General features: G+C 47.7%; 1 protein-coding gene across 1 annotated transcript in view; it reads right to left on the bottom strand.

The window, feature by feature from the left end:
• The window catches only part of LOC126997116 (uncharacterized), a 156214-nt gene that overhangs the window by 95423 nt on the left and 33291 nt on the right, over nt 1-27500 (bottom strand). The window contains exon 2 of the mRNA XM_050858174.1: nt 15716-16536. Within this exon, the coding sequence (XP_050714131.1) occupies nt 15716-15767 (52 nt within the window). The 5' untranslated portion in view covers nt 15768-16536. The remainder of the gene's footprint in view (nt 1-15715; nt 16537-27500) is intronic.

Here is a 27500-nt window from a genome sequence, read left to right as displayed (position 1 = left end):
GCCATCAGCATTAGACCTCCTCTTGTGCCAGTGTCCGCCCGCCATTATGGGAGGGAAGGGAGGGGAGGAAGGGAGGGCAAGGGAAAGGAGAGGAGGGATGGTAGGAAGGAAAGGGAAGGAAAGGTGAGATATGGAGGGAGGGAGGGAGGGAGGGAAGGAGGGAAGGGAGGGAGGAAGGGATGGTAGGAAGGAGGGAAGGAAAGTAGAGAGAGGGAAGAAGGAAGGGAGGAAGAAAGGAAAAAGAAAGAAAGAAAGAAGGAATGAGAGAGAGAGAGAGAGAGAGAGAGAGAGAGAGAGAGAGAGAGAGAGAGAGAGAGAGAGAGAGAGAGAGAGAGAGAGAGAGAGAGAGAGAGAGAGAGAGAGAGAGAGAGAGAGAGAGAGAGAGATTTACATAGATTTACATAGAAAATCAGACCACACAGACCCCATGGTCCAGACTTGGTGGTCTGTCCTTAAACCTAAGTGATTTTACATTAATCAGAAGACTCCAAAACGTTGCACTTCTACTCTAGTTGATATTAAGTTGAAGGAAGTGACGGTCGAGCTTATTTTTGAAGGAGTCAATCGTGTTACACTGGACCACTGATGGTGGAAGCTTATTCCATTCTCGCACTACAACGTTGGTGAAGAAAAATTTTGTGCAGTCTGAATTTACTTGTCTACATCTGAGTTTTACGCCATTGTTCCTCGTGCGCAGACTGTCATCGATCATAAACAATATTGATCTGTCTACATTCGTGAAACCATTAAGTATTTTAAAACATTCGATCAGTTTTCCTCGGAGGCGACGTTTCTCAAGAGAGAACATGTTAAGGGTAGAAAGCCTTTCTTCGTAGGATTTGTTGCTCAAGGAAGGGATCATTTTCGTTGAACGACTCTGCAAACCTTCTAATTTAGAAATATAATTTGCATGGTGGGGGTTCCAACAATTTAACGCATATTCCAAGTGGTTTCTTACTAAACTGTTGTAGAGCGGGAGTATTACATCTTTATTCTTGAATACAAAGTTTCTTTTAATGAAGCCCAACATTCTGTTCGCTTTATTTGCTGCATCGATGCATTGCTGTGAGAATTTGAGGTTTGACGCGATTTTGACCCCCAAGTCTTTGACGCATTGAACGCTTTTGAGTTTAACGCCGCGCATTTCGTATTCGAACTTCTTATTCCTCGTTCCAACTTGAAGGACCTGGCACTTGTCTACGTTAAAGGGCATCTCCCATCTATCCGACCAAGCTGAAATTTTGTGCAAATCCTCTTGGAGGCTTTGCCTGTCTTCGTCAGTGAGAACCGAGCTTCCAATCTTTGTGTCGTCTGCAAATTTACTAATGCGGTTATTGAGTCCAACATCCACGTCGTTGATGTAAATAATGAAGAGCACTGGGCCAAGGACCGAGCCCTGAGGGACGCCACTAGTGACAGGCGCCCACTCTGAGTTAAATCCGTCAATCACTACTCTTTGTTGTCTGTTGCTCAACCAATTCGCGATCCATTGGTTTACTTGACCGTCAATACCTATTTGCTTTAATTTGTAAAGTAATTTATGATGCGGGACTTTATCAAACGCTTTCTGGAAATCAAGATAGACTACGTCCAGTGATTTGGTTACGTCATAAACAGTAAAGAGGTCGTTATAAAAGGTTAATAGGTTTGATAGGCAGGATCTTTTGTTTCGGAAGCCATGTTGTGAGTCCCCAATCAATGAGTGGCTTTCAAGGTAACTCACAATTTTGTCTCTAATTATGCCCTCAAGTAGCTTACCTACAACCGAAGTTAGACTAATGGGCCTGTAATTACCTGGTACTTTTTTGTCTCCTTTCTTGAAAATCGGTGTCACGTTAGCCTTTTTCCAATCTGAAGGGACGATGCCTTGTCGCAAGGACATATTGAATACGGTTGTGAGGAGGAGAGTATTTCGCTCTTCGTTTCTTTCAGCAGAGTTGGATATACTTTGTCAGGTCCAGGACTTTTATTTGTTTTAAGTGAATGGAGAGCTTTAAGGACTTCATCGGTTGTTATTTCAAAATTAGGCAATGCATGCTCGAGATTTACAATAGTACTGGTGTTGGTGGTAGCGAGAGGAAGACTGTTAGTATTAAACACCGAGGAAAAGTAATTGTTTAAGAGGTTTGCAATGTGTTGGCTGTCAGTCACTAGTGCACCGTCGCTGTTTGTTAAAGGTCTAATACCACTTTTGATCGCCTTTCTGTTGTTTATGTAACTGAAGAAAGATTTCGGGTTATTTTTACAGTTGGCTGCAATATTTTCTTCATATCTACGCTTTGCCTGACCTACTAGTCTTTTTACTCGTCGCCTGGCATCATTATAAAGTCTAATGTTCTCGGGCGTGCTTTGTTCTTTCTTTAACCTGTAAAACAATTTTCTCTCATTGACTGATTGTTTAATTTCGCTATTAAACCACGGTGGGATTTTATTAGTGTTAATTCGCTTCTCGCACAAGGGGACGAATGTGTTCTGCTGAGTGAGTAAGTGATTTTTAAGGCTTAGCCAGGCTTCCTCTACGTTGCCGTCATCTGATAGTTGTATTTCTGTTAGTTTTTGTCGGATTTCTACGAAGTTAGCTCTTTTGAAATTGGGCACCTTTACTTTATTTTCAGTCACTGATGATTGAGCTTTAATGTCGACGCGCACTAATTTATGATCGCAAGAACCGAGGTGTTCTCCTACCGTGACACTACTGACAAGGTTATCTTGGGTCGTTATAACAAGGTCGAGTATATTATTTTGTCGAGTTGGTTCAGAAACCATTTGGCTTAGATAATTTTCTTCTAGAAATTCGATCATTCTATGTGACTCGCCTTCTGTACCTGACAGTGTCGCCCAGTCGATATGGGGGAGGTTAAAGTCTCCTAATATCAGTGAGTCGCTGTTATTAAGTGACTGCCTTAAGACGCTGTACATTTCAAGGTCGTCATCGAGTGATTGCCCGGGAGGTCTGTAGGTGACAGATATATTTAAATTGACTTTTGCAATGTTTACTCGCACGCACAAATGTTCAACGTTACTGTTTCCCGGTGTTTTGTCAGTGGGTTGCAAATAGCTTTTGACATAAAGGGCGACGCCACCGCCTCTACGGTTTACACGATCTTTGTTGAAGAGTCTGTAGCCATCTATGTTGTATTCGGAACTTAAATCAGAGAGAGAGAGAGAGAGAGAGAGAGAGAGAGAGAGAGAGAGAGAGAGAGAGAGAGAGAGAGAGAGAGAGAGAGAGAATAAAAGAAAGGAGAGAAATAAGGAAAGACGAGAGGAAATTGTGTGTGTGTGTGTGTGTGTGTGTGTGTGTTTGTGTGTGTGTGTTTGTCTAACCCTAATTAACAGCCCAGGTCGATGTCAATGTCTTGCCCGAAGCTGACGTATTTAGTGTCGAGAGGAGGAGGAGGAGGAGGAGGAGGAGAAAATAGTAGATGAAAAAGAAAATAAATACAAAAGCAACAATAATCAGAAGTAAAAGAAGAAGAAGAAGAAGAAGAAGAAGAAGAAATATGAGAAAAATTGAAAGAAGAACAAGAAGAGAAGGAGGAAGTGGTGAAGATGGAGAAGAAGCAGCGGGAGGAGGAGGAAGAAGAAGAAGAAGAAGGAAGAGGAAGAAAGAAGAGGAAGAAGAAAGTAAACAAGACGGCTGATCACTGGAGAATTAAATTAGGAAGAAAGAAGTGTTAAGGAGGAGGAGGAGGAGGAGGAGGAGGAGGGCCAATAACCTGCCTGTCTAATTCTTTTCACGTTGGGTCTATAGCGGCGATAGGCCTATTTTGATGAGTGGCGTAGGCAAGTGTTTTATAGTGGCGCCATTCTTGCTTTGCTCAGCCTGCCTTCCTTCCTTCCCTCCTTCCTTCTTTTCTTTCCCCGCCTTCATTCTCTCCTTCCATCATGTCTGTTCCTTGAGGTTTCTATGTTTGTGTATATATGCATCTTTTTCTTCCTTTTTTTTTTTCTTCCATGTCCTTCGCTCTTTCCTTCCTTCCCTCCTTCCTTCTTTTCTTTCCCCTCCTTCATTCCCTCCTTCCATCATGTATGTTCCTTGATGTCTCTATGTTTGTGTATATATGCATCTTTTTCTTCCTTTTTTTTTCTTCCATGTCCTTCGCTCCTTCCTTCCTTCCTTCCCTCCTTCCTTCTTTTCTTTCCCCTCCTTCATTCTCTCCTTCCATCATGTCTGTTCCTTGATGTCTCTATGTTTGTGTATATATGCATCTTTTTCTTCCTTTTTTTTCTTCCATGTCCTTCGCTCCTTCCTTCCTTCCCTCCCTTATTCCTTCCTTCTGTTATGCATGTCTGTTTCTGCAGTTTATGTATCTCCTCTTTCCATCATTCCTCCTTTCCCTTATCTCTCTATTCCTTCTTTTTTTCCTCGATTTCAAACTTCTATTCCATCGTTTCTCTTCTCATTCATGTTTGTAAATTCCTTTATATCCTTCTTTCTCTCCCTTCACTCTATTTCTTTCTTCCTTTCTCTATTTCAAACATTTTATTCCATCATTTCTCTTCTCATTCTTGTCTGTCATCTCTTTTCCATCCTTCCTTCTTTCCCTTTTCTCTTTATTCCCTCTTTTCTTTCCTTATTTCAAACTTCTATTCCATCGTTTCTGTTCTCATTCATATCTGTGTAATCTCCTTTCCATCATTCCTTCTTTCCCTTCTCTCTCTATCCCTTAGTCTCTTTTCCCTTTTTCAAACTTCTATTCCATCGCTTCTCTTTCATTCATGTCTGTAATCTCCTTCCCATCCTTCCTTCTTTCCCATCTCTCTCTACTCCTTCTTTTCTTTCCTTATTTCAAACTTCTATTCCATCATTTTTATCGTCATTCATGTCTGTGTAATCTCCTTTCCATCCTTCCTTCTTTCTCTTCTCTCTTTATTCCTTCCTTCCTTTCTCTATTTAAACCTTCTATCCATCATTTCTCTTCTCATTTATGTCTGTGTAATCTCCTTTCTTTTCTTTCTTCTTTCCCTTCTATCTTTATTCCTTCCTTTCTTTTCCCTTTTTCAAATTTTATATCCATCATTTCTTGTACCATTCATGTCTGCCTATGTATAAGTATATGTGTATGTTGTGCATGTAGGCGCCTGTCCACGTGTATTCATTGTCCGGGCCGCCGCGCGTGTCCCGCCATACCGAGTGACGCATCTTATAAAGGTGGCATAATTTTGTTTACGGCAAAGTGTGCGGCGTGAATGGCAGGTCGGCCGAGGCTTTGAGGCAACCTGTAGTGACGAGGAAGAGCACGGAGAGGAAGGATAGAGTGCTGTGGACGGAACTGGCGGAGGCAAGGAAGGGATGGGATGGGAAGGAAAGGGAAGGAAAGGGATGGGATGGGAAGGAAAGGTAAGGGAAGGGATTTAATGGGAAGGGAAGGGAAAGGAAAGGGATGGGAAGGGAAGGGAAAGGAAAGGGAAAGAAGGGGAAGGGAAGGGAAAGGAAAGGAAAGGGAAGGAAAGGAAAGGAAGGAAAAGGAGGGGCAGGGACGGGAAGGGATGGAAGGGGATGGAAAGGAAAGGGATGGGATGGGAGGGAAAGGGAAAGGAAGGGAAGGAGAGGGAAGGGTAGGGAAGGGAAGGGAAGGAAAGGGAAAGGAAGGGAAGGAGAGGGAAGGGAAGGGAAGGGAAGAAAGGAAAGGAAAGGGAAGGGAAGAAATGAAAAGGAAAGAGAAGGAAAGAAGGGCAGGGAAGGAAAGGAAAGGAAGGAAAGGAAAGGAAAGAAAGAAAAGGAAAGGGAAGGGATGGAAAAGGAAATGAAAGTGACTATGGTGAAAGTGATCAGCTGTTCTTAAATCGACATCTAACTCATATTCTTTTTCATATAACACTCCACTACACTTTCACTTTCTCATTGTAACTCTCGAAGGTGATGAAACGAGGGTGAGGACAGTGAAGGTGAGAGACAGGGAAGGTGAAGGCAGCGAAGGTGATCGTAAGGCATGTTCCCTCACCTTCCTTTCCTGCATTGAGCATCAGGTGTCAAGAAAATGATCCCGGATATGAATAAGTCTCGAAGAAGTGAGGAAAGTGAGGCAAGAAGAAGGAGGAGGAGGAGAAGGAGGAGGAGGAGGAAAAAGAAGAAGAAAAATAAATAAAAATATGAATAAGTGAGGCCAAAAGGAGGAGAAGGAGGAGGAAGAAAAGGAAAAAAAAAGAGAAAAAGAAAAGAAAAGAATGCGGAGAGGAGAAGAAAAAGAAGAAAAAGAAAAAGACGAAACCGAAAAAGATTTACATAGATTCACAGAGAAAATCAGACCACACAGACCCTATGGTCCAGACTAGGTGGCCTGTCCTTAAACCTAAGTGATTCTACATTAGTCAGATAGCTGCAAAACTTGCATTTCAACTCTAGATAATATTAAGTTGAAGGAAGTGACGGTCGAGCTTGTTTTCAAAGGAGTCAATCGTGTTACACTGGACCACTAATGGTGGGAGCTTATTCCATTCTCGCACTACAACGTTGATGAAGAAAAATTTGGTGCAGTCTGAATTTACTTGTCTACATTTTAGCTTTGTGCCATTGTTCCTCGTTCGCAAAGTGTCATCGATCATAAACAATTTTGATTTGTCCACATTCGCGAAGCCATTAAGTATTTTAAAACATTCGAGCAGTTTTCTTCGGAGGCAACGAAGAAGAAAAGGATGACGCCGAACAAAAAAAAAAGGCGAGCTCTGAGGCGTGAGAAGCAGATTATAAATTAATGTGAAAAGAATGCTGGTGATGGTGATAGTGGTGGTGGGGCTGGTGCTGGTGGTGATGGTGGTGGTGATGGTGGGGATGGTGATAGTGGTGGTGGGGCTGGTGCTGGTGGTGATGGTGGTGGTGATGGTGGGGATGGTGATAGTGGTGGTGGTGATGGTGGTGGTGATGGTGGGGATGGTGATAGTGGTGGTGGGGCTGGTGCTGGTGATGGTGATAGTGGTGGTGGGGCTGGTGCTGGTGGTGATGGTGGTGGTGGTGATGGTGGTGGTGGTGGTGGGGCTGGTGCTGGTGGTGGTGGTGATGGTGGTGGTGATAGTGGTGGTGATGATGGTGGTGGTGGTGGTGATGGTGGCGGTGGTGGTGGTGATGGTGGTGCTGGTGGTGGTGGTGGTGATGGTGGTGGTGGCAGTGATGGTGGTGGTGGCAGTGTGTGTGTGTAATTCACCTCTTGGTCTGCTGTGGGTCTCTCTCGAGACCGCCAGCCGTTCCCCTACGGATGAGCACAGAGCTCGTAGTACCGATCTTTGGGTAGGACTGAGACCGCTCACGCACAACACACCGCGACAACGAGGTCACAGCTCTTTGCCTGACGTCGCGTACCTACTCACTGCTAGGTGAACAGGGGCTACACGTGAAAGAAGATAAACCCAACTTATCTTCACCCGGCCGGGGAATCGAACCCCGGTCCTTCTGGTTGTGAGCCAGACGCTCTACCCCTGAGCTACCGGGCCGTGTGTGTGTATGTGTGTGTGTGTGTCCCATCCCAAATCACGCTGGACCCCCCCTCCCCCCCCCCCCTCATCTCTCTCTCTCTCTCTCTCTCTCTCTCTCTCTCTCTCTCTCTCTCTCTCTCAGTAAGAATAACAAAGATAATTCATTCACAAAGGATGCGAGTGTGTCTGGCTGCAAGGAAAGGGAAGCGGGGAGGGAAGGGAAGGGAAGGGAAGAGAAGGGAGGGGAGGGGAAGGGAAGGGAAGGGAAGGGAAGGGAAGGGAAAGAGAGGTTAGAGTGGGGTGAATAGGAGGGACAGAGGTGAGGGAAGTGAATTGAAAGAAAATGAAAGGGAAGGGAAGAGAAGGGAAGGGAAGTGAGTGGAAGCGAAAGGAAGGGAAGGAAAGGAAAGAATGGGAAGTGAAGAGAAGGGAAAAAAAGGGGAAGGAAATGAAATGTAATGAGAGGAAATGAAAGGAAAAGGAAGTGACGGGAAGGGAAAGGAAATGAAGAGAGGGGATGGGAAGGGATGGGAAGGGTAGATAATGGATTGGATGGGACGGGACGGGGAAGAAAGGGAAGGGAAGGGAAGCAAGGGATTGGAATTTAAAAGAAGAGAAAGGAAAGGATGAGATAGGAAGAGGAATAGAAGGGAAGGGAGGGAGAGGGACAGGACGGAAAGGGAAGAGAAGGGAAGGGAAGGGAAGGAATACAAAGGAAAGGAAAAAAAGGAAAGGAAAGGGAAGGAAAGAAAAAGAAAGGAAGAGAAGGAAAGAGAACGGAAGCGAAGGGAAGAGAAGGAAACTGAAGGGAAGGGGAGTGAAGTAAGGGAAAGGGAAGGGAAGGGGAAGGGACGGAAAGGAAGCGAAAAGAGAGGAGAGGAGAGGAGAAAAGAGGAAAGGAAAGGAAAGGAAAGGAAAGGAGAGGAGAGGAGAGGAGAGGAAAGGAAAGGAAAGGGAAGGCAAGGGAAGGGAAAGGGAAGGGAAAGGAAGGCAAGGGCAGGGCAGGGCAAGGAAGGGCAGGGAAGGGCAGGGAAGGGCAGGGAAGAACAGGGAAGGGCAAGGAAGGGCAGGGAAGGGAAGGCAAGGGCAGGACAGGGCAGGGAAAGGCAGGGAAGGGCAGGGCAGGGCAGGGAAGGGCAGGGCAGGACAGGGAAGGGCCGTGATGAGGGGGTTCCAGTGAGTGCTAATGAGACCCAGAGAGGAAAAAAATGTTCCTCTAAATGCTGCCTAAACGACCTTTGTAGCCCGTTAGAGAGAGAGAGAGAGAGAGAGAGAAAATGCTGATGTTTTTCTTCTATTTTGGGCGCAGAAATGTTTAAGAATATGAACAAGGGCCCCTTCATCCTTCTCTTCCCTTCCCTTTCCTTCCCTTTCCTTCATTTCCTTTCCCTTCCCTTTCCTTCCCTTCTCTTCCCTTCCCTTCCCTTCCCTTTCATTCCCTTCCCTTCATTTCCTTTCCCTTCCCTTTCCTTCCCTTCTCTTCCCTTTCACTCATTTCCCTTCCCTTCCCTTCCCTTCCCTTTCATTCCCTTCCCTTCATTTCCTTTCCCTTCCCTTTCCTTCCCTTCCCTTCCCTTTCCTTCCCTTTCATTCCCTTCCCTTCATTTCCTTTCCCTCCCCTTTCCTTTCCTTCCCTTCCCTTCCCTTCCTTTCCCTTCCTTTTCATTCCCTTCCCTTCATTTCCTTTCCTTTCCCTTCCCTTCCCTTCCCTTCCTTTTCCTCTCATTTCATATCAATTACTTCCCTTTCTTTCTCTTCCCTTACTTCTCTTTCTTTTCTTTTCTCCTCTTCCTCCTCCTGATCCTCCTCCTCCTCCTCCTTTCTTCTTCTTTTCTCTCCTTCTTCCCTTTCATCTTACATTCCCAACCATCATCTTCAAACGCAACCTTTTTACTCTCTCTCTCTCTCTCTCTCTCTCTCTCTCTCTTTCTTTCATGGCGTTTGTAGCTCACATTTCATGATTGCATTTTTTCTTTTTTTTCCTCCTCCTCACTCACTCCTCCTCCTCCACTCACTCACTCACACTCTCTCTCTCTCTCACACTCTCTCTCTCTCTCTCTCTCTCTCTCTCTCTCTCTCTCTCTCTCTCTCTCTCTCTCTCTCTCTCTCTCTCTCTCTCTCTTCTTTTTCTGCCATTTCCTTCTCTACATCCACATCTTTTCCTTTCTTTTCCTCTTCTTCCTCCTCCTCCTCCTCCTCCTTTTCCTACTCCACACAACTCTCCTCTTTCCTTCTCTTCATCTCATTCTGTTCCTCCTCCTCCTCCTCCTCCTCCTCCTCCTCACGAATCTGTTGAACATTTGCACAATATTATCTTTCTCTTCTAAGCCGCTCAGCCTACTAACACTCTCTCTCTCTCTCTCTCTCTCTCTCTCTCTCTCTCTCTCTCTCTCTCTCTCTCTCTCTCTCTCTCTCTCTCTCTCTCTCTCTCTCTCTCAAAAAAAAGGTCAAAGAGAGAAGAAAAGAAAAAATGGGGAAAACTACGCATTTCGATATTTTAGAAACAATAAGAAAATATGAAATGGTATTGGCCACTAACACAAGACAAAGGACCAGGTGGAGAGGTGGAATTAGAACCTTTGCCGGAGCAGGATGGAGTATATTAACACCAGACAGAGGACCAGGTGGTGAGGTGGAATTAGAACCTTTGCCGGAGCAGAATGGAGTATACTAACACCAGACAGTGGACCAAGTGGAGAGGCGGAATTAGAACCTCTGCCGGGGCAGGATGGAGCACACTAAAACCAGACAGAGAACCAGGTGGAGAGGTGGAATTAGAACCTTTGCCGTAGCAGGATGATGTACACTAACACCAGAGAGAGGACCAGGTGGAAAGGTGGAATTAGAACCTCTGCCGGGGCAGGATGGAGTACACTAACACCAGACAGAGGACCAGGTGGAAAGGTGGAATTAGAACCTCTGCCGGGGCAGGATGAAAAACACTAATACCAGACAGAGGACCAGGTGGAGGGGTGGAGTTGGAACCTTTGCCGGGGCAGGATGGAGTACACTAACACCAGACAGAAGACCAAGTGGAGAGGTGGAACTAGAACTTTTGCTGGGGCGGGATGGAGCACACTAACACCAGACAGAGGACCAGGTGGAGAGGTGGAATTAGACCCTTTGCTGGGGCAGGATGGAGCACACTAACACCAGACAGAGGATCAGGTGGAGAGGTGGAATTAGAACCTTTGCCGGGGCAGGATGGAGCACACTAACACCAGACAGAGGACCATGTGGAGAGGTGGAATTAGAAACTTTGTCGGGGCAAGATGGAGCACACTAATACCAAATAGAGGACCAGGTGGAGAGGTGGAATTAGAACCTTTGTCGGGGCAGGATGGGGTACACTAACACCGGACAGAGGACCAGGTGGAGAGGTGGAATTAGAACCTTTGTCGGGGCAGGATGGAGCACACTAACACCAGGCAGAGGACCAGGTGTGTGTGTGTGTGGGGGGGGGGAGAGAGAGAGAGAGAGAGAGAGAGAGAGAGAGAGAGAGAGAGAGAGAGAGAGAGAGAGAGAGAGAGATCGTAAACTCTCACAACCACCTTCAATGCCACTAATAGCCTCTTCCATTTAGCGTAACCCGTTTCTGGGTCGTGATCTGTAGAGTCCCTCATAGAGTCCCGACAACCTAAGATTTGGACGCCATTATTAGCCCTGTGTTTTCGCCGCGCTTTTCAAACACTAGCACACGCTCTCGCGGCGAAAACGGGGCCAATAATGGCGTCCAAATCTTAGGCTGTCGGGACTCTATCTATCAACGGACTCTACAGATCACGACCCAGAAACGGGTTACGCTAAATGGAAGAGGCTATAAATCACCTCTCATCCCTCCTCCTCCTCCTCCTCCTCCTCCTCCTCCTCCTCCTCCTCCTTCCTCCTCCTCCTCCTCGTCTTCTTTTTGTTTCTTTCTTATTCGTTTTCTTCTTTGCTTTTTTTTTGTTCTTGTAATTGTTATTCTACTTGCTTTTTTTATTCTTTTTGTTCTCCTCCTCCTCCTCCTCCTCCTCCTCCTCCTCCGACGCTTTCATCATTATCTCCTCCTTTTTCATAATTTCCTCTTTCTCCTCTTTCATAATCTCCTTCTCCTCCTCCTCCTCCTCCTACTGGAAAGGATTCAACGAAGCGCCACGACGATGATACCAACCTAAAGGGTTCAACCGTACGAGGAACGACTCAAGCGACTCAATCTCTTTACATTGGAGAAAAGACGCCTACGAGGGGATATGATTCAAGTCTTCAAGTATCTGAAAAAATTCAATAACGTCGATTACTCCAAATTCCTTGAACTGCAAACCAACCTAAGAACTAGAAATAACGGTTTACCCATTCAGTCTAGTCGATGTAACACAGACATCGGAAGGAGTTTCTTTTCAAACCGAGTCATCCGTCACTGAAACAATCTTCCTTCAGAAGTAGTAAATGCGCATACCATCAACTCCTTCAAATATAGAATCGACCGTCACTTCGCTGCGTCAGGAGTGAACTGAGTATTGAGGTGCTTTCATCTGCTCCTCAATGTCGAGGTGCTTTCATCTGCTCCTCAATGTCGAGGAGCTTTCATCTGCTCCTCAATGTCGAGGTGCTTTCATCTGCTCCTCAATGTCGAGGTGCTTTCATCTGCTCCTCAATGTCGAGGTGCTTTCATCTGCTCCTCAATGTCGAGGTGCTTTCATCTGCTCCTCAATGTCGAGGTGCTTCCATCTGCTCCTTAATGTCGAGGTGCTTCCATCTGCTCCTTAATGTCGAGGTGCTTCCATCTGCTCCTCAATGTCGAGGTGCTTTCATCTGCTCCTTAATGTCGAGGTGCTTTTCATCTGCTCCTCAGTGTCGAGAGGCGTTCATCTGCTCCTCAATATCGAGAGGCGTTCATCTGCTCCTCAATGTCGAGGTGCTTTCATCTGCTCCTTAATGTCGAGGTGCTTTCATCTGCTCCTCAATGTCGAGGTGCTTTTCATCTGCTCCTCAGTGTCGAGAGGCGTTCATCTGCTCCTCAATGTCGAGGTGCTTTCATCTGCTCCTCAATGTCGAGGTGCTTTCATCTGCTCCTCAATGTCGAGGGGCGTTCATCTGCTCCTCAATATCGAGAGGCGTTCATCTGCTCCTCAATGTCGAGGTGCTTTTCATCTGCTCCTCAGTGTCGAGGGGCGTTCATCTGCTCCTCAATGTCGAGGTGCTTTTCATCTGCTCCTCAGTGTCGAGGGGCGTTCATCTGCTCCTCAATGTCGAGGTGCTTTTCATCTGCTCCTCAGTGTCGAGGGGCGTTCATCTGCTCCTCAATGTCGAGGTGCTTTTCATCTGCTCCTCAGTGTCGAGGGGCGTTCATCTGCTCCTCAATGTCGAGGTGCTTTTCATCTGCTCCTCAGTGTCGAGGGGCGTTCATCTGCTCCCCAATGTCGAGGTGCTTTTCATCTGCTCCTCAATGTCGAGGGGCGTTCATCTGCTCCTCAATGTCGAGGGGCGTTCATCTGCTCCTCAATATCGAGCTTTTCATCTGCTCCTCAATGTCGAGGGGCGTTCATCTGCTCCTCAATGTCGAGGGGCGTTCATCTGCTCCTCAATGTCGAGGGGCGTTCATCTGCTCCTCAATGTCGAGGGGCGTTCATCTGCTCCTCAATGTCGAGGGGCGTTCATCTGCTCCTCAATGTCGAGGGGCGTTCATCTGCTCCTCAATGTCGAGGGGCGTTCATCTGCTCCTCAATGTCGAGGGGCGTTCATCTGCTCCTCAATGTCGAGGGGCGATCATCTGCTCCTCAATATCGAGCTTTTCATCTGCTCCTCAATTTCGAGGGGCGTTCATCTGCTCCCCAATGTCGAGGTGCTTTTCATCTGCTCCTCAATGTCGAGGTGCTTTTCATCTGCTCCTCAGTGTCGAGGGGCGTTCATCTGCTCCTCAATGTCGAGGTGCTTTTCATCTGCTCCTCAATGTCGAGGGGCGTTCATCTGCTCCCCAATGTCGAGGTGCTTTTCATCTGCTCCTCAATGTCGAGGGGCGTTCATCTGCTCCTCAATATCGAGTTTTTCATCTGCTCCTCAGTGTCGAGGGGCGTTCATCTGCTCCTCAATGTCGAGGTGCTTTTCATCTGCTCCTCAATGTCGAGGGGCGTTCATCTGCTCCTCAATGTCGAGGTGCTTTTCATCTGCTCCTCAATGTCGAGGGGCGTTCATCTGCTCCTCAATGTCGAGGTGCTTTTCATCTGCTCCTCAGTGTCGAGGGGCGTTCATCTGCTCCTCAATGTCGAGGTGCTTTTCATCTGCTCCTCAATGTCGAGGGGCGTTCATCTGCTCCTCAATGTCGAGGGGCGTTCATCTGCTCCTCAATGTCGAGGGGCGTTCATCTGCTCCTCAATGTCGAGGTGCTTTTCATCTGCTCCTCAGTGTCGAGGGGCGTTCATCTGCTCCTCAATATCGAGTTTTTCATCTGCTCCTCAATGTCGAGTTTTTCATCTGCTCCTCAGTGTCGAGGGGCGTTCATCTGCTCCTCAATATCGAGTTTTTCATCTGCTCCTCAGTGTCGAGGGGCGTTCATCTGCTCCTCAATATCGAGTTTTTCATCTGCTCCTCAATGTCGAGTTTTTCATCTGCTCCTCAGTGTCGAGGGGCGTTCATCTGCTCCTCAATATCGAGTTTTTCATCTGCTCCTCAATGTCGAGTTTTTCATCTGCTCCTCAGTGTCGAGGGGCGTTCATCTGCTCCTCAATATCGAGTTTTTCATCTGCTCCTCAGTGTCGAGGGGAGTTCATCAGCTCCTCAATATCGAGTTTTTCATCTGCTCCTCAATTACGAGTTTTCATCTGCTCCTCAGTGTCGAGGGGCGTTCATCTGCTCCTCAATATCGAGTTTTTCATCTGCTCCTCAATGTCGAGTTTTTCATCTGCTCCTCAGTGTCGAGGGGCGTTCATCTGCTCCTCAATATCGAGTTTTTCATCTGCTCCTCAATGTCGAGTTTTTCATCTGCTCCTCAGTGTCGAGGGGCGTTCATCTGCTCCTCAATATCGAGTTTTTCATCTGCTCCTCAATATCGAGTTTTTCATCTGCTCCTCAATATCGAGTTTTTCATCTGCTCCTCAATATCGAGTTTTTCATCTGCTCCTCAATGTCGAGGGGCGTTCATCTGCTCCTCAATATCGAGTTTTTTATCTGCTCCTCAATATCGAGTTTTTCATCTGCTCCTCAATGTCGAGGGGCGTTCATCTGCTCCTCAATATCGAGTTTTTCATCTGCTCCTCAATGTCGAGGGGCGTTCATCTGCTCCCCAATATCGAGTTTTTCATCTGCTCCTCAATGTCGAGGGGCGTTCATCTGCTCCTCAATATCGAGTTTTTCATCTGCTCCTCAATGTCGAGTTTTTCATCTGCTCCTCAGTGTCGAGGGGCGATCATCTGCTCCTCAATATCGAGTTTTTCATCTGCTCCTCAATGTCGAGTTTTTCATCTGCTCCTCAATGTCGAGTTTTTCATCTGCTCCTCAGTGTCGAGGGGCGATCATCTGCTCCTCAATGTCGAGTTTTTCATCTGCTCCTCAATGTCGAGTTTTTCATCTGCTCCTCAGTGTCGAGGGGCGATCATCTGCTCCTCAATATCGAGTTTTTCATCTGCTCCTCAATGTCGAGTTTTTCATCTGCTCCTCAGTGTCGAGGGGCGATCATCTGCTCCTCAATGTCGAGTTTTTCATCTGCTCCTCAGTGTCGAGGGGCGTTCATCTGCTCCTCAATATCGAGTTTTTCATCTGCTCCTCAATATCGAGTTTTTCATCTGCTCCTCAATATCGAGTTTTTCATCTGCTCCTCAATATCGAGTTTTTCATCTGCTCCTCAATGTCGAGGGGCGTTCATCTGCTCCCCAGGCCCCAAGTGGCTGTCGAGCAAATTAAATCACCAAAGCGGGCAACCTCGTAATGAGCCAATAGGCTTTCTGTTGCCTGCATTTCCATGTTTTCTCTTCCTCCTCCTCCTTCTTCCACACATTAATTACAGATGGCCACGTTGTACCTGGCAGAAGGGACACCTGTTGCTATCCATGTGTGTGTGTGTGTGTGTGTGTGTGTGTGTGTGTGTGTGTGTGTGTGTGTGTCTGTCTGTCTGTCTGTCTGTCTGTCTGTCTGTCTGTCTGTCTGTCTGTCTGTCTGTCTGTCTGTCTGTCTGTCTGTCTGTCTGTCTGTCTGTCTGTCTGTCTGTCTGTCTGTGTGTATGTATATGTGTATGTATGTATGTATGTATGTACGTATTTATCTATCTTAAGCGTACACAAACACAAACACATACACCTAAACACAAACAAACAAACGCACAAACACTTACCATTGAGGGTCACCGCCATCAGCAGCAGCAGCAGGAAGAGGAGGCCTGACATGCTGGGCTCTTCCTCTCCTCCTCCTCCTCCCCCTCCCCCTCCTCCTCCTCCTCCTCCTCCTCTCCTCTTCCTCACTCCTTCCTTAAGCCTTTTACTCTCATGTCTCTCTCAAGGCAAGATTTCCTCCCTTTCCCCTTACATACAGGGGGCTAGGAGGGGGCTAGAGAGGGGCTGATTTGAGGGTGTTCTTTTGGTCTGTTTCTTGTATTCACCGATTTACAAAGGAGAGCTTGAGAGGGCTAGGAAGGGGCTGTATCTGTGGGGGATTGGCTGAGAGGGGCTAAGTTGTTGGTTTTCTGTTAATAGGGCTGACTGGCCTTGCTCTTGTCTGTTTCGTATTCACAGGTTGACGGTGGAGGGCTTGAAGGGGGCTACGAAGGGGCTATTTCTGGAGGGGACTAGCTGAGGAAGGGGCTGAATTGTGGGCTTTGTTAACAGTGGCTGACGGGATTGGCGGAGGAGAGCTTGAGGAGGCTAAGAGGGGGCTAGTTGAGTAAGGGGCTGAGTTGTTGGTCTTCTATTTTGGGGGGCTAACGGGTCTTGTTCTGGTATGTTTCTTCTATTCACTGGTATCGGCTGCAGAGTTTGTGGGGCTGAGCAGGCAGGGGCTTGGAAGGGGCTATTTCATGAGGGACTAGTTGAGTAAGGGGCTGAGTTGTTGGTCTCTTTTCAGGGGCTGACGGGTCTTGTACTGGTTTCTTTCACGTATTCACAGATTGACGGTGGAGAGCTTGAGTGGAGAGGTTCATGTGGTTGGTTGGGTCGCCACCTGAAAAAGAGAGAGATATAAGAGATGTTAGTGGTAGTGGTGGTGGCGGTGGTGGTGGCCGGTTCCTCTAATCGTTGTGTTAGTGTTGGTGTTGGTGACGGTTTCTAGGAGGGTTTTCTAACTGGTGTGCTCATGTGTGGACCATAGTTTGTGTTTCCTCTAAGTAATGTCATTGTATTACTGTGGTTTCTGTTATGTTGTTGTTGTTGTTGTTGATGTTGTGTTAGTGTTGGTGTTGGTGTTGGTGACGGTATCTAGGAGGGTTTTCTAACTGGTGTGCTCTTGTATGGCCCATGGTTTCTGTTTCCTCTAAGCAATGTCATTGTATTACTGTGGGTTTCTGTTATGTTGTTGTTGTTGTTGTTGATGTTGTGTTAGTGTTGGCGTTGGTGACGGTATCTAGGAGGGTTTTCTAATTGCCGTGCTCTTGTGTTGACCATGGTTTCTGTTTTCTCCAAGTACGGTCATTGTGTTACTGTTGGTCTGTCTCATTGTTATTGTTGTTGCTGTTCTGATTCTTGTGTTAGTGTTGGTGACGGGTTCTAGGAGCGTTTTCTAATTGCCGTGCTCTTGTATGGCCCATGGTTTCTGTTTTCTCTAAGCACTGTCATTGTGTTACTGTTGGTTTATGCTATGTTGTTGTTGTTGATGATGTTGTGTTAAGTGTTGGTTTCTCCTTTTTTGGTAGGTTGTGTTAATGGTTGTGATGGGTTCTGTTCTCTAAGTGCTGTGTTATGATTATTAGCAACCTGTTTCATTCAAGTACAAGACACTGGTTGCCCTCTCACAAACGTTTCAAGTCTTTCCTGTCATATGCCTCTAGTTTTCAGATTCAGTGTTCATGCCCCGTAGACTTCATGATATACCCCCCAGCCCCCAATGGTTGTGATGGGTTCTGTCCTCTAAGTGCTGTGTTATGATTATTAGCAACTTCTTTCATTCAAGTACAAGACACTGGTTGCCCTCTCTCAAACGTTTCAAGTCTTTCCTGTCATATGCCTCTAGTTTTCAGATTCAGTGTTCATGCCCCGTAGACTTCATGATATACCCCCCGCACCCCCAACCCCCACCACCCCAAACACACACAGTAGTCTATTCCGCCTCAAGTGAGAACACGTCATAAAAGTAGCTCCTCCTCCTGCCAGATCTGGTGCCGGCGATTGGTGGACACTTGATCTGACGAAGGGAGGGCAAAATCAGTGTGAGGTGGAATTGCGGGAGAACGTTGTTGAGGGGTATACATGAAGTGGAATGTGGAAAACGTTGTGTGGAGTGGAATGACGGAAAAACGTTGTGTGGAGTGGAATGGCGGAAAAACGTTGTGGAAGGGAATACATGAAGTGGTATTACGGGAAAACGTTGTGTGGAGTGGAATGGCGGGAAAACGTTGTGAGGAGTGGAATGGCGGAAAAACGTAGTGGAAGGGAATACATGAAGTGGAATTACGGGAAAACGTTGTGTGGAGTGGATTGGCGGCAAAACGTTGTGGAGGGGAATACATGAAGTGGAATGCGGAAAACGTTGTGTGAAGTGGAATGGCAGGGTAAACGTTGTGTGGAGTGGAATGCGGGAAAAACTGCGTGGAGAGGAATGGCGGGAAAAACGTTGTGTGGAGTGGAATGGCGGGAAAACGTTGTGTGGAGTGGAATGGCGGGAAAACGTTATGTGGAGTGGAATGGCAGGAAAACGTTGTGTGGAGTGGAATGGCGGGAAAACGTTGTGTGGAGTGGAATGGCGGGAAAACGTTATGTGGAGTGGAATGGCAGGAAAACGTTGTGTGGAGTGGAATGGCAGGAAAAACGTTGTGTGGAGTGGAATGGCGGGAAAACGTTGTGTGGAGTGGAATGGCGGGAAAAACGTTGTGTGGAGTGGAATGGCGGGAAAAACGTTGTGTGGAGTGGAATGGCGGGAAAACGTTGTGTGGAGTGGAATGGCGGGAAAACGTTGTGTGGAGTGGAATGGCGGGAAAACGTTGTGTGGAGTGGAATGGCGGGAAAACGTTGTGTGGAGTGGAATGGCGGGAAAACGTTGTGTAGAGTGGAATGGCAGGAAAACGTTGTGTGGAGTGGAATGGCGGGAAAACGTTGTGTGGAGTGGAATGGCGGGAAAACGTTGTGTGGAGTGGAATGGCGGGGAAACGTTGTGTAGAGTGGAATGGTAGGGAAAACGTTGTGGAGTGGAATGGCGGGAAAACGTTGTGTGGAGTGGAATGGCGGGAAAACGTTGTGTGGAGTGGAATGGCGGGAAAACGTTGTGTGGAGTGGAATGGCGGGAAAACGTTGTGTGGAGTGGAATGGTAGGAAAACGTTGTGTGGAGTGGGATGGCGGGAAAACGTTGTATGGAGTGGGATGGCGGGAAAACGTTGTGTGGAGTGGGATGGCAGGAAAACGTTGTGTGGAGTGGGATGGCGGGAAAACGTTGTATGGAGTGGGATGGCGGGAAAACGTTGTGTGGAGTGGGATGGCGGGAAAACGTTGTGTGGAGTGGAATGGCGGGAAAACGTTGTATGGAGTGGGATGGCGGGAAAACGTTGTGTGGAGTGGAATGGCGGGAAAACGTTGTGTGGAGTGGAATGGAAGGAAAACGTTGTCTGGAGTGGGATGGAAAAACGTTGTATGGAGGGATGGCGGGAAAACGTTGTATGGAGTGGGATGGCGGGAAAACGTTGTGTGGAGTGGGATGGCGGGAAAACGTTGTATGGAGTGGGATGGCGGGAAAACGTTGTATGGAGTGGGATGGCGGGAAAACGTTGTATGGAGTGGGATGGCGGGAAAACGTTGTGTGGAGTGGGATGGCGGGAAAACGTTGTATGGAGTGGGATGGCGGGAAAACGTTGTATGGAGTGGGATGGCGGGAAAACGTTGTATGGAGTGGGATGGCGGGAAAACGTTGTGTGGAGTGGGATGGTAGGAAAACGTTGTATGGAGTGGGATGGCGGGAAAACGTTGTGTGGAGTGGAATGGCGGGAAAACGTTGTGTGGAGTGGAATGGTAGGAAAACGTTGTATGGAGTGGAATGGCGGGAAAACGTTGTGTGGAGTGGAATGGCGGGAAAACGTTGTGTGGAGTGGAATGGTAGGAAAACGTTGTGTGGAGTGGGATGGCGGGAAAACGTTGTGTGGAGTGGGATGGCGGGAAAACGTTGTATGGAGTGGGATGGCGGGAAAACGTTGTATGGAGTGGGATGGCGGGAAAACGTTGTGTGGAGTGGGATGGCGGGAAAACGTTGTGAGAAGTGGAATGGCGAGAAAACGTTGTGGAAGGGAATACATGAAGTGGAATGCGAATTAAAAAAAAAACATGAATTAAAAAAAAAATTGTGGAATGCAAAACACGTGAAGATGACATAACGAAAAACGTTGTAGAATGCGTATCGTGAAGTGCATTTACAGAAAAGGTGGAGTCAGGCAAGAGGGTGGGGTGGTTGAGGGCTTCTCCACCAACGCATTATCACATTGAGCTGAATCGAGTAGGCAAGGAAGAAGGGAGGGAGAGAGGATGGGAAGGAGGGAGGAAGAGAGCAGAAACGGAGGTAAGGAAAGACGAAAGGAAAGGAGGGAGGCGGGAAGGACGTGGACTGTCACAGAGGAGTCAACTAAGTAATTTCTATTCTTATATATTCTAATTTTAAGCTTGTAACGCAGGCGGTTTTTCTTGAGGGCACGGGGACCTTACTGGCTGAGTCGTCAGAGTAACGGCCCCGTGTTCAGGAGGACGCGAGTTCAATTCCCGCCCGGTGCCACCAAGCTGGGATTTTTCAGCCGCCGCCGAGTGGCTTGAAACTACCCACATGCTGTCCAGAAGACCACCTATCAACCCGAACTCTAGATTCTAGGATCAAAGATGAGCTCTGGGAGGGCAGCATGAGCCAATGCAAGATGGCGCCACTATAAACACTCGCCTGCGCCAGAACGGGCTGGGCCGTCCATCAGGACCCACCGGAAAGAAGCCTTGGACCGACCATCAGGATCCACCGGTAAGAAGCCTACCGGCGCAATAGGCCACAATGTAAAAAAAAAAAAAAAAAAAAAAAAAGAAAGACACTCCTCCTCCTCCTCTTCCTCCTCCTCCTCCTGTTCACACACACACACACACACACACACACACACACACACACACACCGATGCTTGTCCGTGGCTGAGAAACGGTGAGGTTGAACGAACTCTTGAAATATTTTGCTTGACAGACAGACTCATTGGGTTATCTGGAGGAGAGGGATCGGAGAGGGAGGGAGGAGAAAGGGAGGAAAGGAAAGACGGAGGAAAGAGAGAAGAGATGGAGGAAGGGAAGGAAGTAAATATGAGACAGGGATGAAGGAAGGAGGAAAGGAAGGATGACGGAGGAAGGAAGAGAAACTGAAGGAGGAAGGGAGGAAGAAATTAATCAGGAAGCGAGGAAAGGAAAAACAAAACGAAGGAAAGAAGGAGGGAGAGTGAGAAGGAAAAAAAGAAGGAATACTTGAGTGAGGAAACGGTGAAGGAAGGAAGGAAGGAAGGAAGGAAAGACTGTGAGTGAGAGAGGAAGTGGGTGACTGAGTGAGTGAATAAGTGAGGGAGGGAGGGAGGAAGGGTGGCGAGGAGAGGGCAGGAGGGAAGGGGGCGAGGGGAGAGGTCAGCCCTTGCCCTCCCCTCTCCCCGTCGCTCTCCAGAGAAATGTTAGCAATTTTTCTCCCCGACGGCTGGGCGAGGCTTGCTGAAGGGGCGGCTGGGACAAGAGGCCGAGGTATTGTCAAACGTTTCCACCCCTCACGTCAGCTACTTCCAAAGGCCGAAAAGGAGATCAATCGAGTTCTAATGAGTGTTTCTGTAGGTTCACGGCACAGAAGAATGATCAAGCTACCACCAGGGTCATAAAACTACCTATGGAGATGCCCCAAACTCCTCCGAAAGCCTTGTCAAATATGCGTGTATGGGCTGGGAAAAAGGGCTGAGAGATGGGTGTCCGGAGGGGTATTTTTGATCTCTCTCCTGGTATTTGTCGGACACTTTTCAACAGGTCAAGTTAGGGTAGGTTAGCTTAGATTAGGTTTGGTTAGGTTAGGTTAGGTTAGGTTTGGCAGGGGTGGTGGTAGTGGTTCTTTTCAACAGGCCAGGTTAGGTTAGGTTAGCTTAGATTAGGGTTGGTTAGGTTAGGTCATGTTTGGCTAGGCAGGGGTGGTGGTAGTGCTACTTTTCAACTGGCCACGTAAGGTTAGGTTAGCTTACATTAGGTTTGGTTAGGTTGGGCTAGGTCTGGTTAGGCAGGGGTGGTGGTAATGGTCGTGGTGGTGGTGTTGGTGGTGGTGGACGGCGGCAGGTGCAGGGAGTAGTCGGGTCCCGCGGGACGGCCGGGCAGCGCGGGGCCTCGTGGGGCTGGGAGCATCTGGCCTTTCGAGGGTGACTAACGTATTTGTCGGCCTTTGTTTTTGTTGTCCCTGGAGTCAGCGGGACGCGGCTGGCTCGGCTCCAGGAAGACTGACCCTGCCTCCCTCCAGGCTGGTGCGCGGGGAGGGAGGGAGGGACGGAGGGAGAGAGAACGACTAGCACCTGAGCCATGGGAGGTGGAGCAACTGGACGACTGATGGTGATGATGATGGATCAAGGGGAGACAGAGTTGGTATTCCCAGACGCTTCCACCCCGCACATCAACTTTCAAAGGTCAAGGAGATAGATCGGGTTCTCATGAGTGTTCTTTTTAGGTTCATGGTACAGAGGAAGGGTCAAACCACCAGCCGGGCCATTAAGGTACCCCTGGAAATGCCCAAAACTCCTACGAAAGCCTTGTCAAATATGTGTGCAAGGGCGCCGAACGGTTTGAGAATGTGGCCCCTTGCAGCACGCCGCTCAGCCTCACTCCTTGGACGTGTATTCCCTCGGCTCGGCGGCGCGTGGGCGGTAATTAGTAGCGTTGTGCCGGCAGCCGCGTGTGTTGTGTGTCGGGACCCACGGCGATGGGATAAAGTGACACCTATTAGACCCCAGCCCTTGTGTGTGTGTGTGTGTGTGTGTGTGTGTGTGTGTGTGTGTGTGTGTGTGTGTGTGTGTGTGTTCCTTCCCTCCCCTCCGGTCCTCTTCCTCTCCTCCGCCTCTGTACAATATCTTAATTTTCTTTTTCAACATCATTTTTTTCCTCCTCCTCCTCCTCCTCCTCTTTCCATTTCATTTCCGCCGTCCTTGTTTCTTCCTCTTCCTTCCTCCCTTCCTCCTCCTTCTTCTCTCCCCCCTCCTACCTTTTTACTTCCTTTCCTTCCTTTCCCCTCCTTTTCCTTTCCTTTTCTTCCTATCATTTCTTTTTATGTCTCTCCTTTCTTTAGTCCTTCCTTCTCTCCCGTCCCTCCCTCTTTCCTCTCTTCCCTCCCTCTCCTTCCTTCCCCTCTCCCTCTCCTCTCTCCATCGTTCCTTCCATCTCTTCTCCCTCCCATGCCCCTTTCTTCCTTCCTTAACTCATCTCCTTCCCTCCTTCCTTCCTTCCTTCCTACCTTCATCCCCTCATTTGTTCCTTCTTACCTTACTTCCCTAGCTCATCTCTCTCCCTCCTTCCTTCCTTCCTTCCTTCCTTCCTTCCTCCCCTCATTTGTTCCTTCTTACCTTACTTCCCTAGCTCATCTCTCTCCCTCCTTCCTTCCCCTTTTCCCTCCCCTCCGACCATTCCTCCTTGCATTTCGCCTCTTTGCCTCCCTCTCCTCTCTCTCCTCCCTCTCTCTCTCTTCCCTCCCTCCCTACCGTTTTTTTCCTCCCTCTCTTTCCCTTTTTTCTTCCTTTTCACTCTTTTATCTCGCTTTCTCTTTTCTCTCTCCCTCTTCCTCATTTCTCGTTCTTTCTCCCTCCTTCCTCTCTCTCTATTTCCATCTTTATTCTCTTCCACTTTTCTACTTTATCTTCCTCTTTCTCCTCTTTCGCTCTCCCTTATTTTTATTTGTTTGTATCTTTCTCTTCTTTCTTTTTCTTTCTTTTTTTCTTTTTTCTCTCCTCCGTCTTTTCATTTATTATTTTCTCATTATTTTCCTGTTTGTCAATATTTTTCTCTCCCTTTCTTTCTTTCCCTTTTCATTTTTTCATCTCTCTCTCTCTCTCTCTCTCTCTCTCTCTCTCTCTCTCTCTCTCTCTCTCTCTCTCTCTCTCTCTCTCTCTAAAAAAAAAAGGTGAAACAATGAGAATTTGTTTGATAGTTAGCTTCTTAGGAGGAGGAGGAAGAGGGAGAGGAGGAGGAGGAGGAGGAGGAGGAGGAGGTTAATATTTTTTCGATGTTTAAAGAAAGCCTCCTCCTCCTCCTCCTCCTCCTCCTCCTCTGCGAATGATGAGGTGGAGGGGAAGGGAGCAATTCGTTGGAGGAGGAAGAAGTAATTGAATGGAGGAAGGAAGGAGGAAGAGGAGGAGAAGGAAGAGGAGGAGGAGGAGGAGGAGGAGGAGGGAGGTAAGAAAGAGGCATATGGAAAAAGTGTAAAGAAAGGAGAAATAGAGAAAAAAAGGAGGAAGAGGAGGAGGAGAAGGAGGAGGAGGAGAAGGGGTGGAGGAAGAAGGAAGAAGAAGATCAGAGGAAAGAGAAAAAGGAGGAATAGGAGGAAAAAAAAGATTAAAAAAACGAAGAAAAGAGAGAGAGAGAGAGAGAGAGAGAGAGAGAGAGAGAGAGAGAGAGAGAGAGAGAGAGAGAGAGAGAGAGAGAGAGAGAGAGAGAGAGAGAGAGAGAGAGAGAGAGAGAGAATATATCAATCAGTCCCTTCTCCTCCCCTTCCCTCCCTTTCCATTCTCTTCCCTTCTCTTCCCTTCCCTTCCCTTCCCTTCTCCCCTTCCATTCCAACCCCTTCCACCCCATTCCATCCCCTTCCCTTCCATCCCCTTCCCCTCCCCTTACCTTCCCTTATCCCACCCTACCCTCCCCTTCCCTTCCCTTCCATTCCATTCCCTTCCTTTCCATTCCTTTACCCTTCCTTCTCAACAGCTCCCTTCCTCCCTTTCACCCTCATCCCTTCTTCCCCTTTCCATATCCCTCCCCTTCTTTCCCTTCACTCCCTTCCCCTCTTGTCCCCTTACCATATCCCCCCTCCCCCTCCCCTGCTATCCCACCTTCTCCCCTCCTTCCCCCCCCTTTCTGGTCATAACGGGCGGTGACGAGGCAACGGATAAAGCCTGACAGCCCGACCCGCGAGAGAAGAACGTCCGCCAAGGCTTTCCCGGCGCCGCATACTGCAAATAGGAACTACCGCCCCCCCTCACCCCTCACCGCTGCCCCACCCCCCCGCCCCTCTCTCCCACCTTCCTCCTTTACGGGCCTTTACGTGAGACGAGACGATATGGATGTTGGTGGTGGTGATGGTGATGGTGGTGGTGGTGGTGGTGATGGTGATGGTGATGGTGGTGGTGATGTTGTTCGGGGTGGTGGTAGTGATCCTAGTAATTCTACTACCATTACTACTACTACTACTACTGCTACCACGATTACTACTACTATTACTACTCTACTACTACTTCTACTACTACGACTACTACTGCTACTACGACTACGACTGCTACTACTACTACTACTACTACTACGACTACTACTACGACTACGACTACTACTACTACTACTACTACCACTAATAATAATAATAATAATAATAATAATAATAATAATAATAATAATAATAATAATAATAATAATAATAATAATAATAATAATAATAATAGTAATAACAACAACAACAACAACAACAACAACAATAATAATAATAGTAATAATAATAATAATAATAATAATAATAATAATAATAATAATAATAATAATAATAATAATAATAATAATAATAATAATACCTCTACTATTACTAATTCTACTACTACTACTACTACTACTACTACTAATACTAATAATAATAATAATAATAATAATAATAATAATAATAATAATATTACTACTACCACCATTACTACTACTACTACTACTACTACTACTACTACCACTTCCACCATTGTTTTTTCTTTCTTCAACCTTCGCCAGTTCCTTGTATTCTGTTCAAGGGAAAGAAATAAGATTGAATTCGCTAACCTTTTTTTTCCCTTTCGCGACCAAAGAGAGAGAGAGAGAGAGAGAGAGAGAGAGAGAGAGAGAGAGAGAGAGAGAGAGAGAGAGAGAGAGAGAGAGAGAGAGAGAGAGAGAGCTAATGTGGTTCCTGTCCACAAAAAAGACTCCAGGACTGACCCGAACCACTACCGGCCCATCTCCCTGCTGTCCGCCATGGGTAAGGTGTTCGAGAAGATGCTGGCTGCTGTCATCGGGAAACACCTCACCGACAACAAACTTCTCTCTCCTTACCAGTTCGGGTTCAGGGCGGGCCGCTCCACCTCTGATCTCCTTCTCCTCCTCTCACAAGAGTGGCAAGATTCCCTTGATGAAGGCCTGGACACACTCGTGGTGGCGCTAGACATTGCCGGCGCCTTTGATCGAGTGTGGCACTCTGGCCTTCTGGCAAAGCTTCGTGCCAAGGGTATAGAGGGGAGTCTGTTGACTCTGATCGAAGACTACCTCCAAGGTAGGTCGCTTCGGGTAGTCGTTAATGGCCGGACCTCGACGCCTGCCCCTATAGGAGCCTCAGTTCCACAGGGCTCAATACTGGGGCCAGTCCTGTGAAACATCTACATAGATGACCTACTCCGCCAGCTCCCTGTAGTCAAAGCTTATGCCGATGACTGCACCATCGCTGTCTCGTACTGCCGTCGGGACAGCAGGCGTGCCGTAGCTGCAGTCAACAGGCAGTTGAAGGTTGCTGAGGAGTGGGGGAAGTTGTGGCAGGTCAACTTTGCTCCCGACAAAACGCATGCTATGGTCGTCTCTCGGTCTCCCGCTGCTACACAGGAGGGTCAACTACGGTTTGGGGACGTCCAGTTGCCCCTTCAGGATAACATCAAGGTCCTGGGAATCACCATCGACCGGAAGCTGCGCTACGACCAGCACATCGCGACTGTGGCCCGCCAGACCTCTCAGCGTGTGTCTGCCCTCCGCAGGGTGGCTGGCAGCCTGGACCCCCGAGGAATACTGACGCTGTACAAGGCACAGATCCGCCCTTGTATGGAATACGGTGCCTTGTCGTGGATGTCCAGCGCCGTCACCCACGCCCGGCGCCTTGACGCGGTGCAGAGACGCGCCCTCCGACTGCTGGAGGATGAGGAGGAGATCCCTGGCAGCATGACATCCCTGGAGCACCGTCGCGACGTAGCAGCACTGGCAGTCTGTCATAAGACTCAGGTGCTGCACACGCCTCATCTCAGCAGGCTGTGCTTGACGCCACACCTCGCCCACCGAGCGACGCGACAGGTAGCAGCCGGGAGCCAACGAGTGACGGTGCCTCACTCACACACGTCGCAGCACCAGCGGACGTGCAAGGCCAGGGCAGCGCGTCCTTGGAACGGCTTCACGGAGGCCACGCCTGATCTGGAACGCGTGTCCACACACCAGGCGAAAGTAGCTGCCAACATTTGGAGAGGCACCCTCCCCACGCCGTTCCTACTCCACACTTGAGATGATTGTAAATATTGTAATTAGTGTTTATCATATTTATAAGCATTATATTTATAATATTTCCTGTGTACTTTTCAAGTATGTTTTATGTTTTTGTGCAGTTACCCTCACAGGTATCTGTACATTTGAAAAACTTTTAAAATAGTTGTGGATGCCAACTCACAACCTTAAGTTTTCCATCTCTGTAAATATATGTATACATGTTCAAATAAAAAAAGAGAGAGAGAGAGAGAGAGAGAGAGAGAGAGAGAGAGAGAGAGAGAGAGAGAGAGAGAGAGAGAGAGAGAGAGAGAGAGAGAGAGAGAGAGAGAGAGAGAGAGAGAGAGAGAGAGGATTAAAATTACCGAGAATGTTCATGTTTTTTCTTGTTTATATCTCGTACAAAACAAAACATAGAAAAAAAGAAGTAAAGAAGGAAGGAAAAGAAAAGAAAGAAGGGAAACAAAGAAAAAAAAGAAAAAAAAGGATAACGTAAAAGAAACGGGGAAAAA

Source organism: Eriocheir sinensis, chromosome 11 (genome assembly GCF_024679095.1).
Source record: "Eriocheir sinensis breed Jianghai 21 chromosome 11, ASM2467909v1, whole genome shotgun sequence".
In the NCBI taxonomy this organism is placed as follows: Eukaryota; Metazoa; Arthropoda; class Malacostraca; order Decapoda; family Varunidae; genus Eriocheir; species Eriocheir sinensis.
Note: the sequence above shows the minus strand (reverse complement) of the source record. Positions and strands in the feature narration are given on the sequence as shown.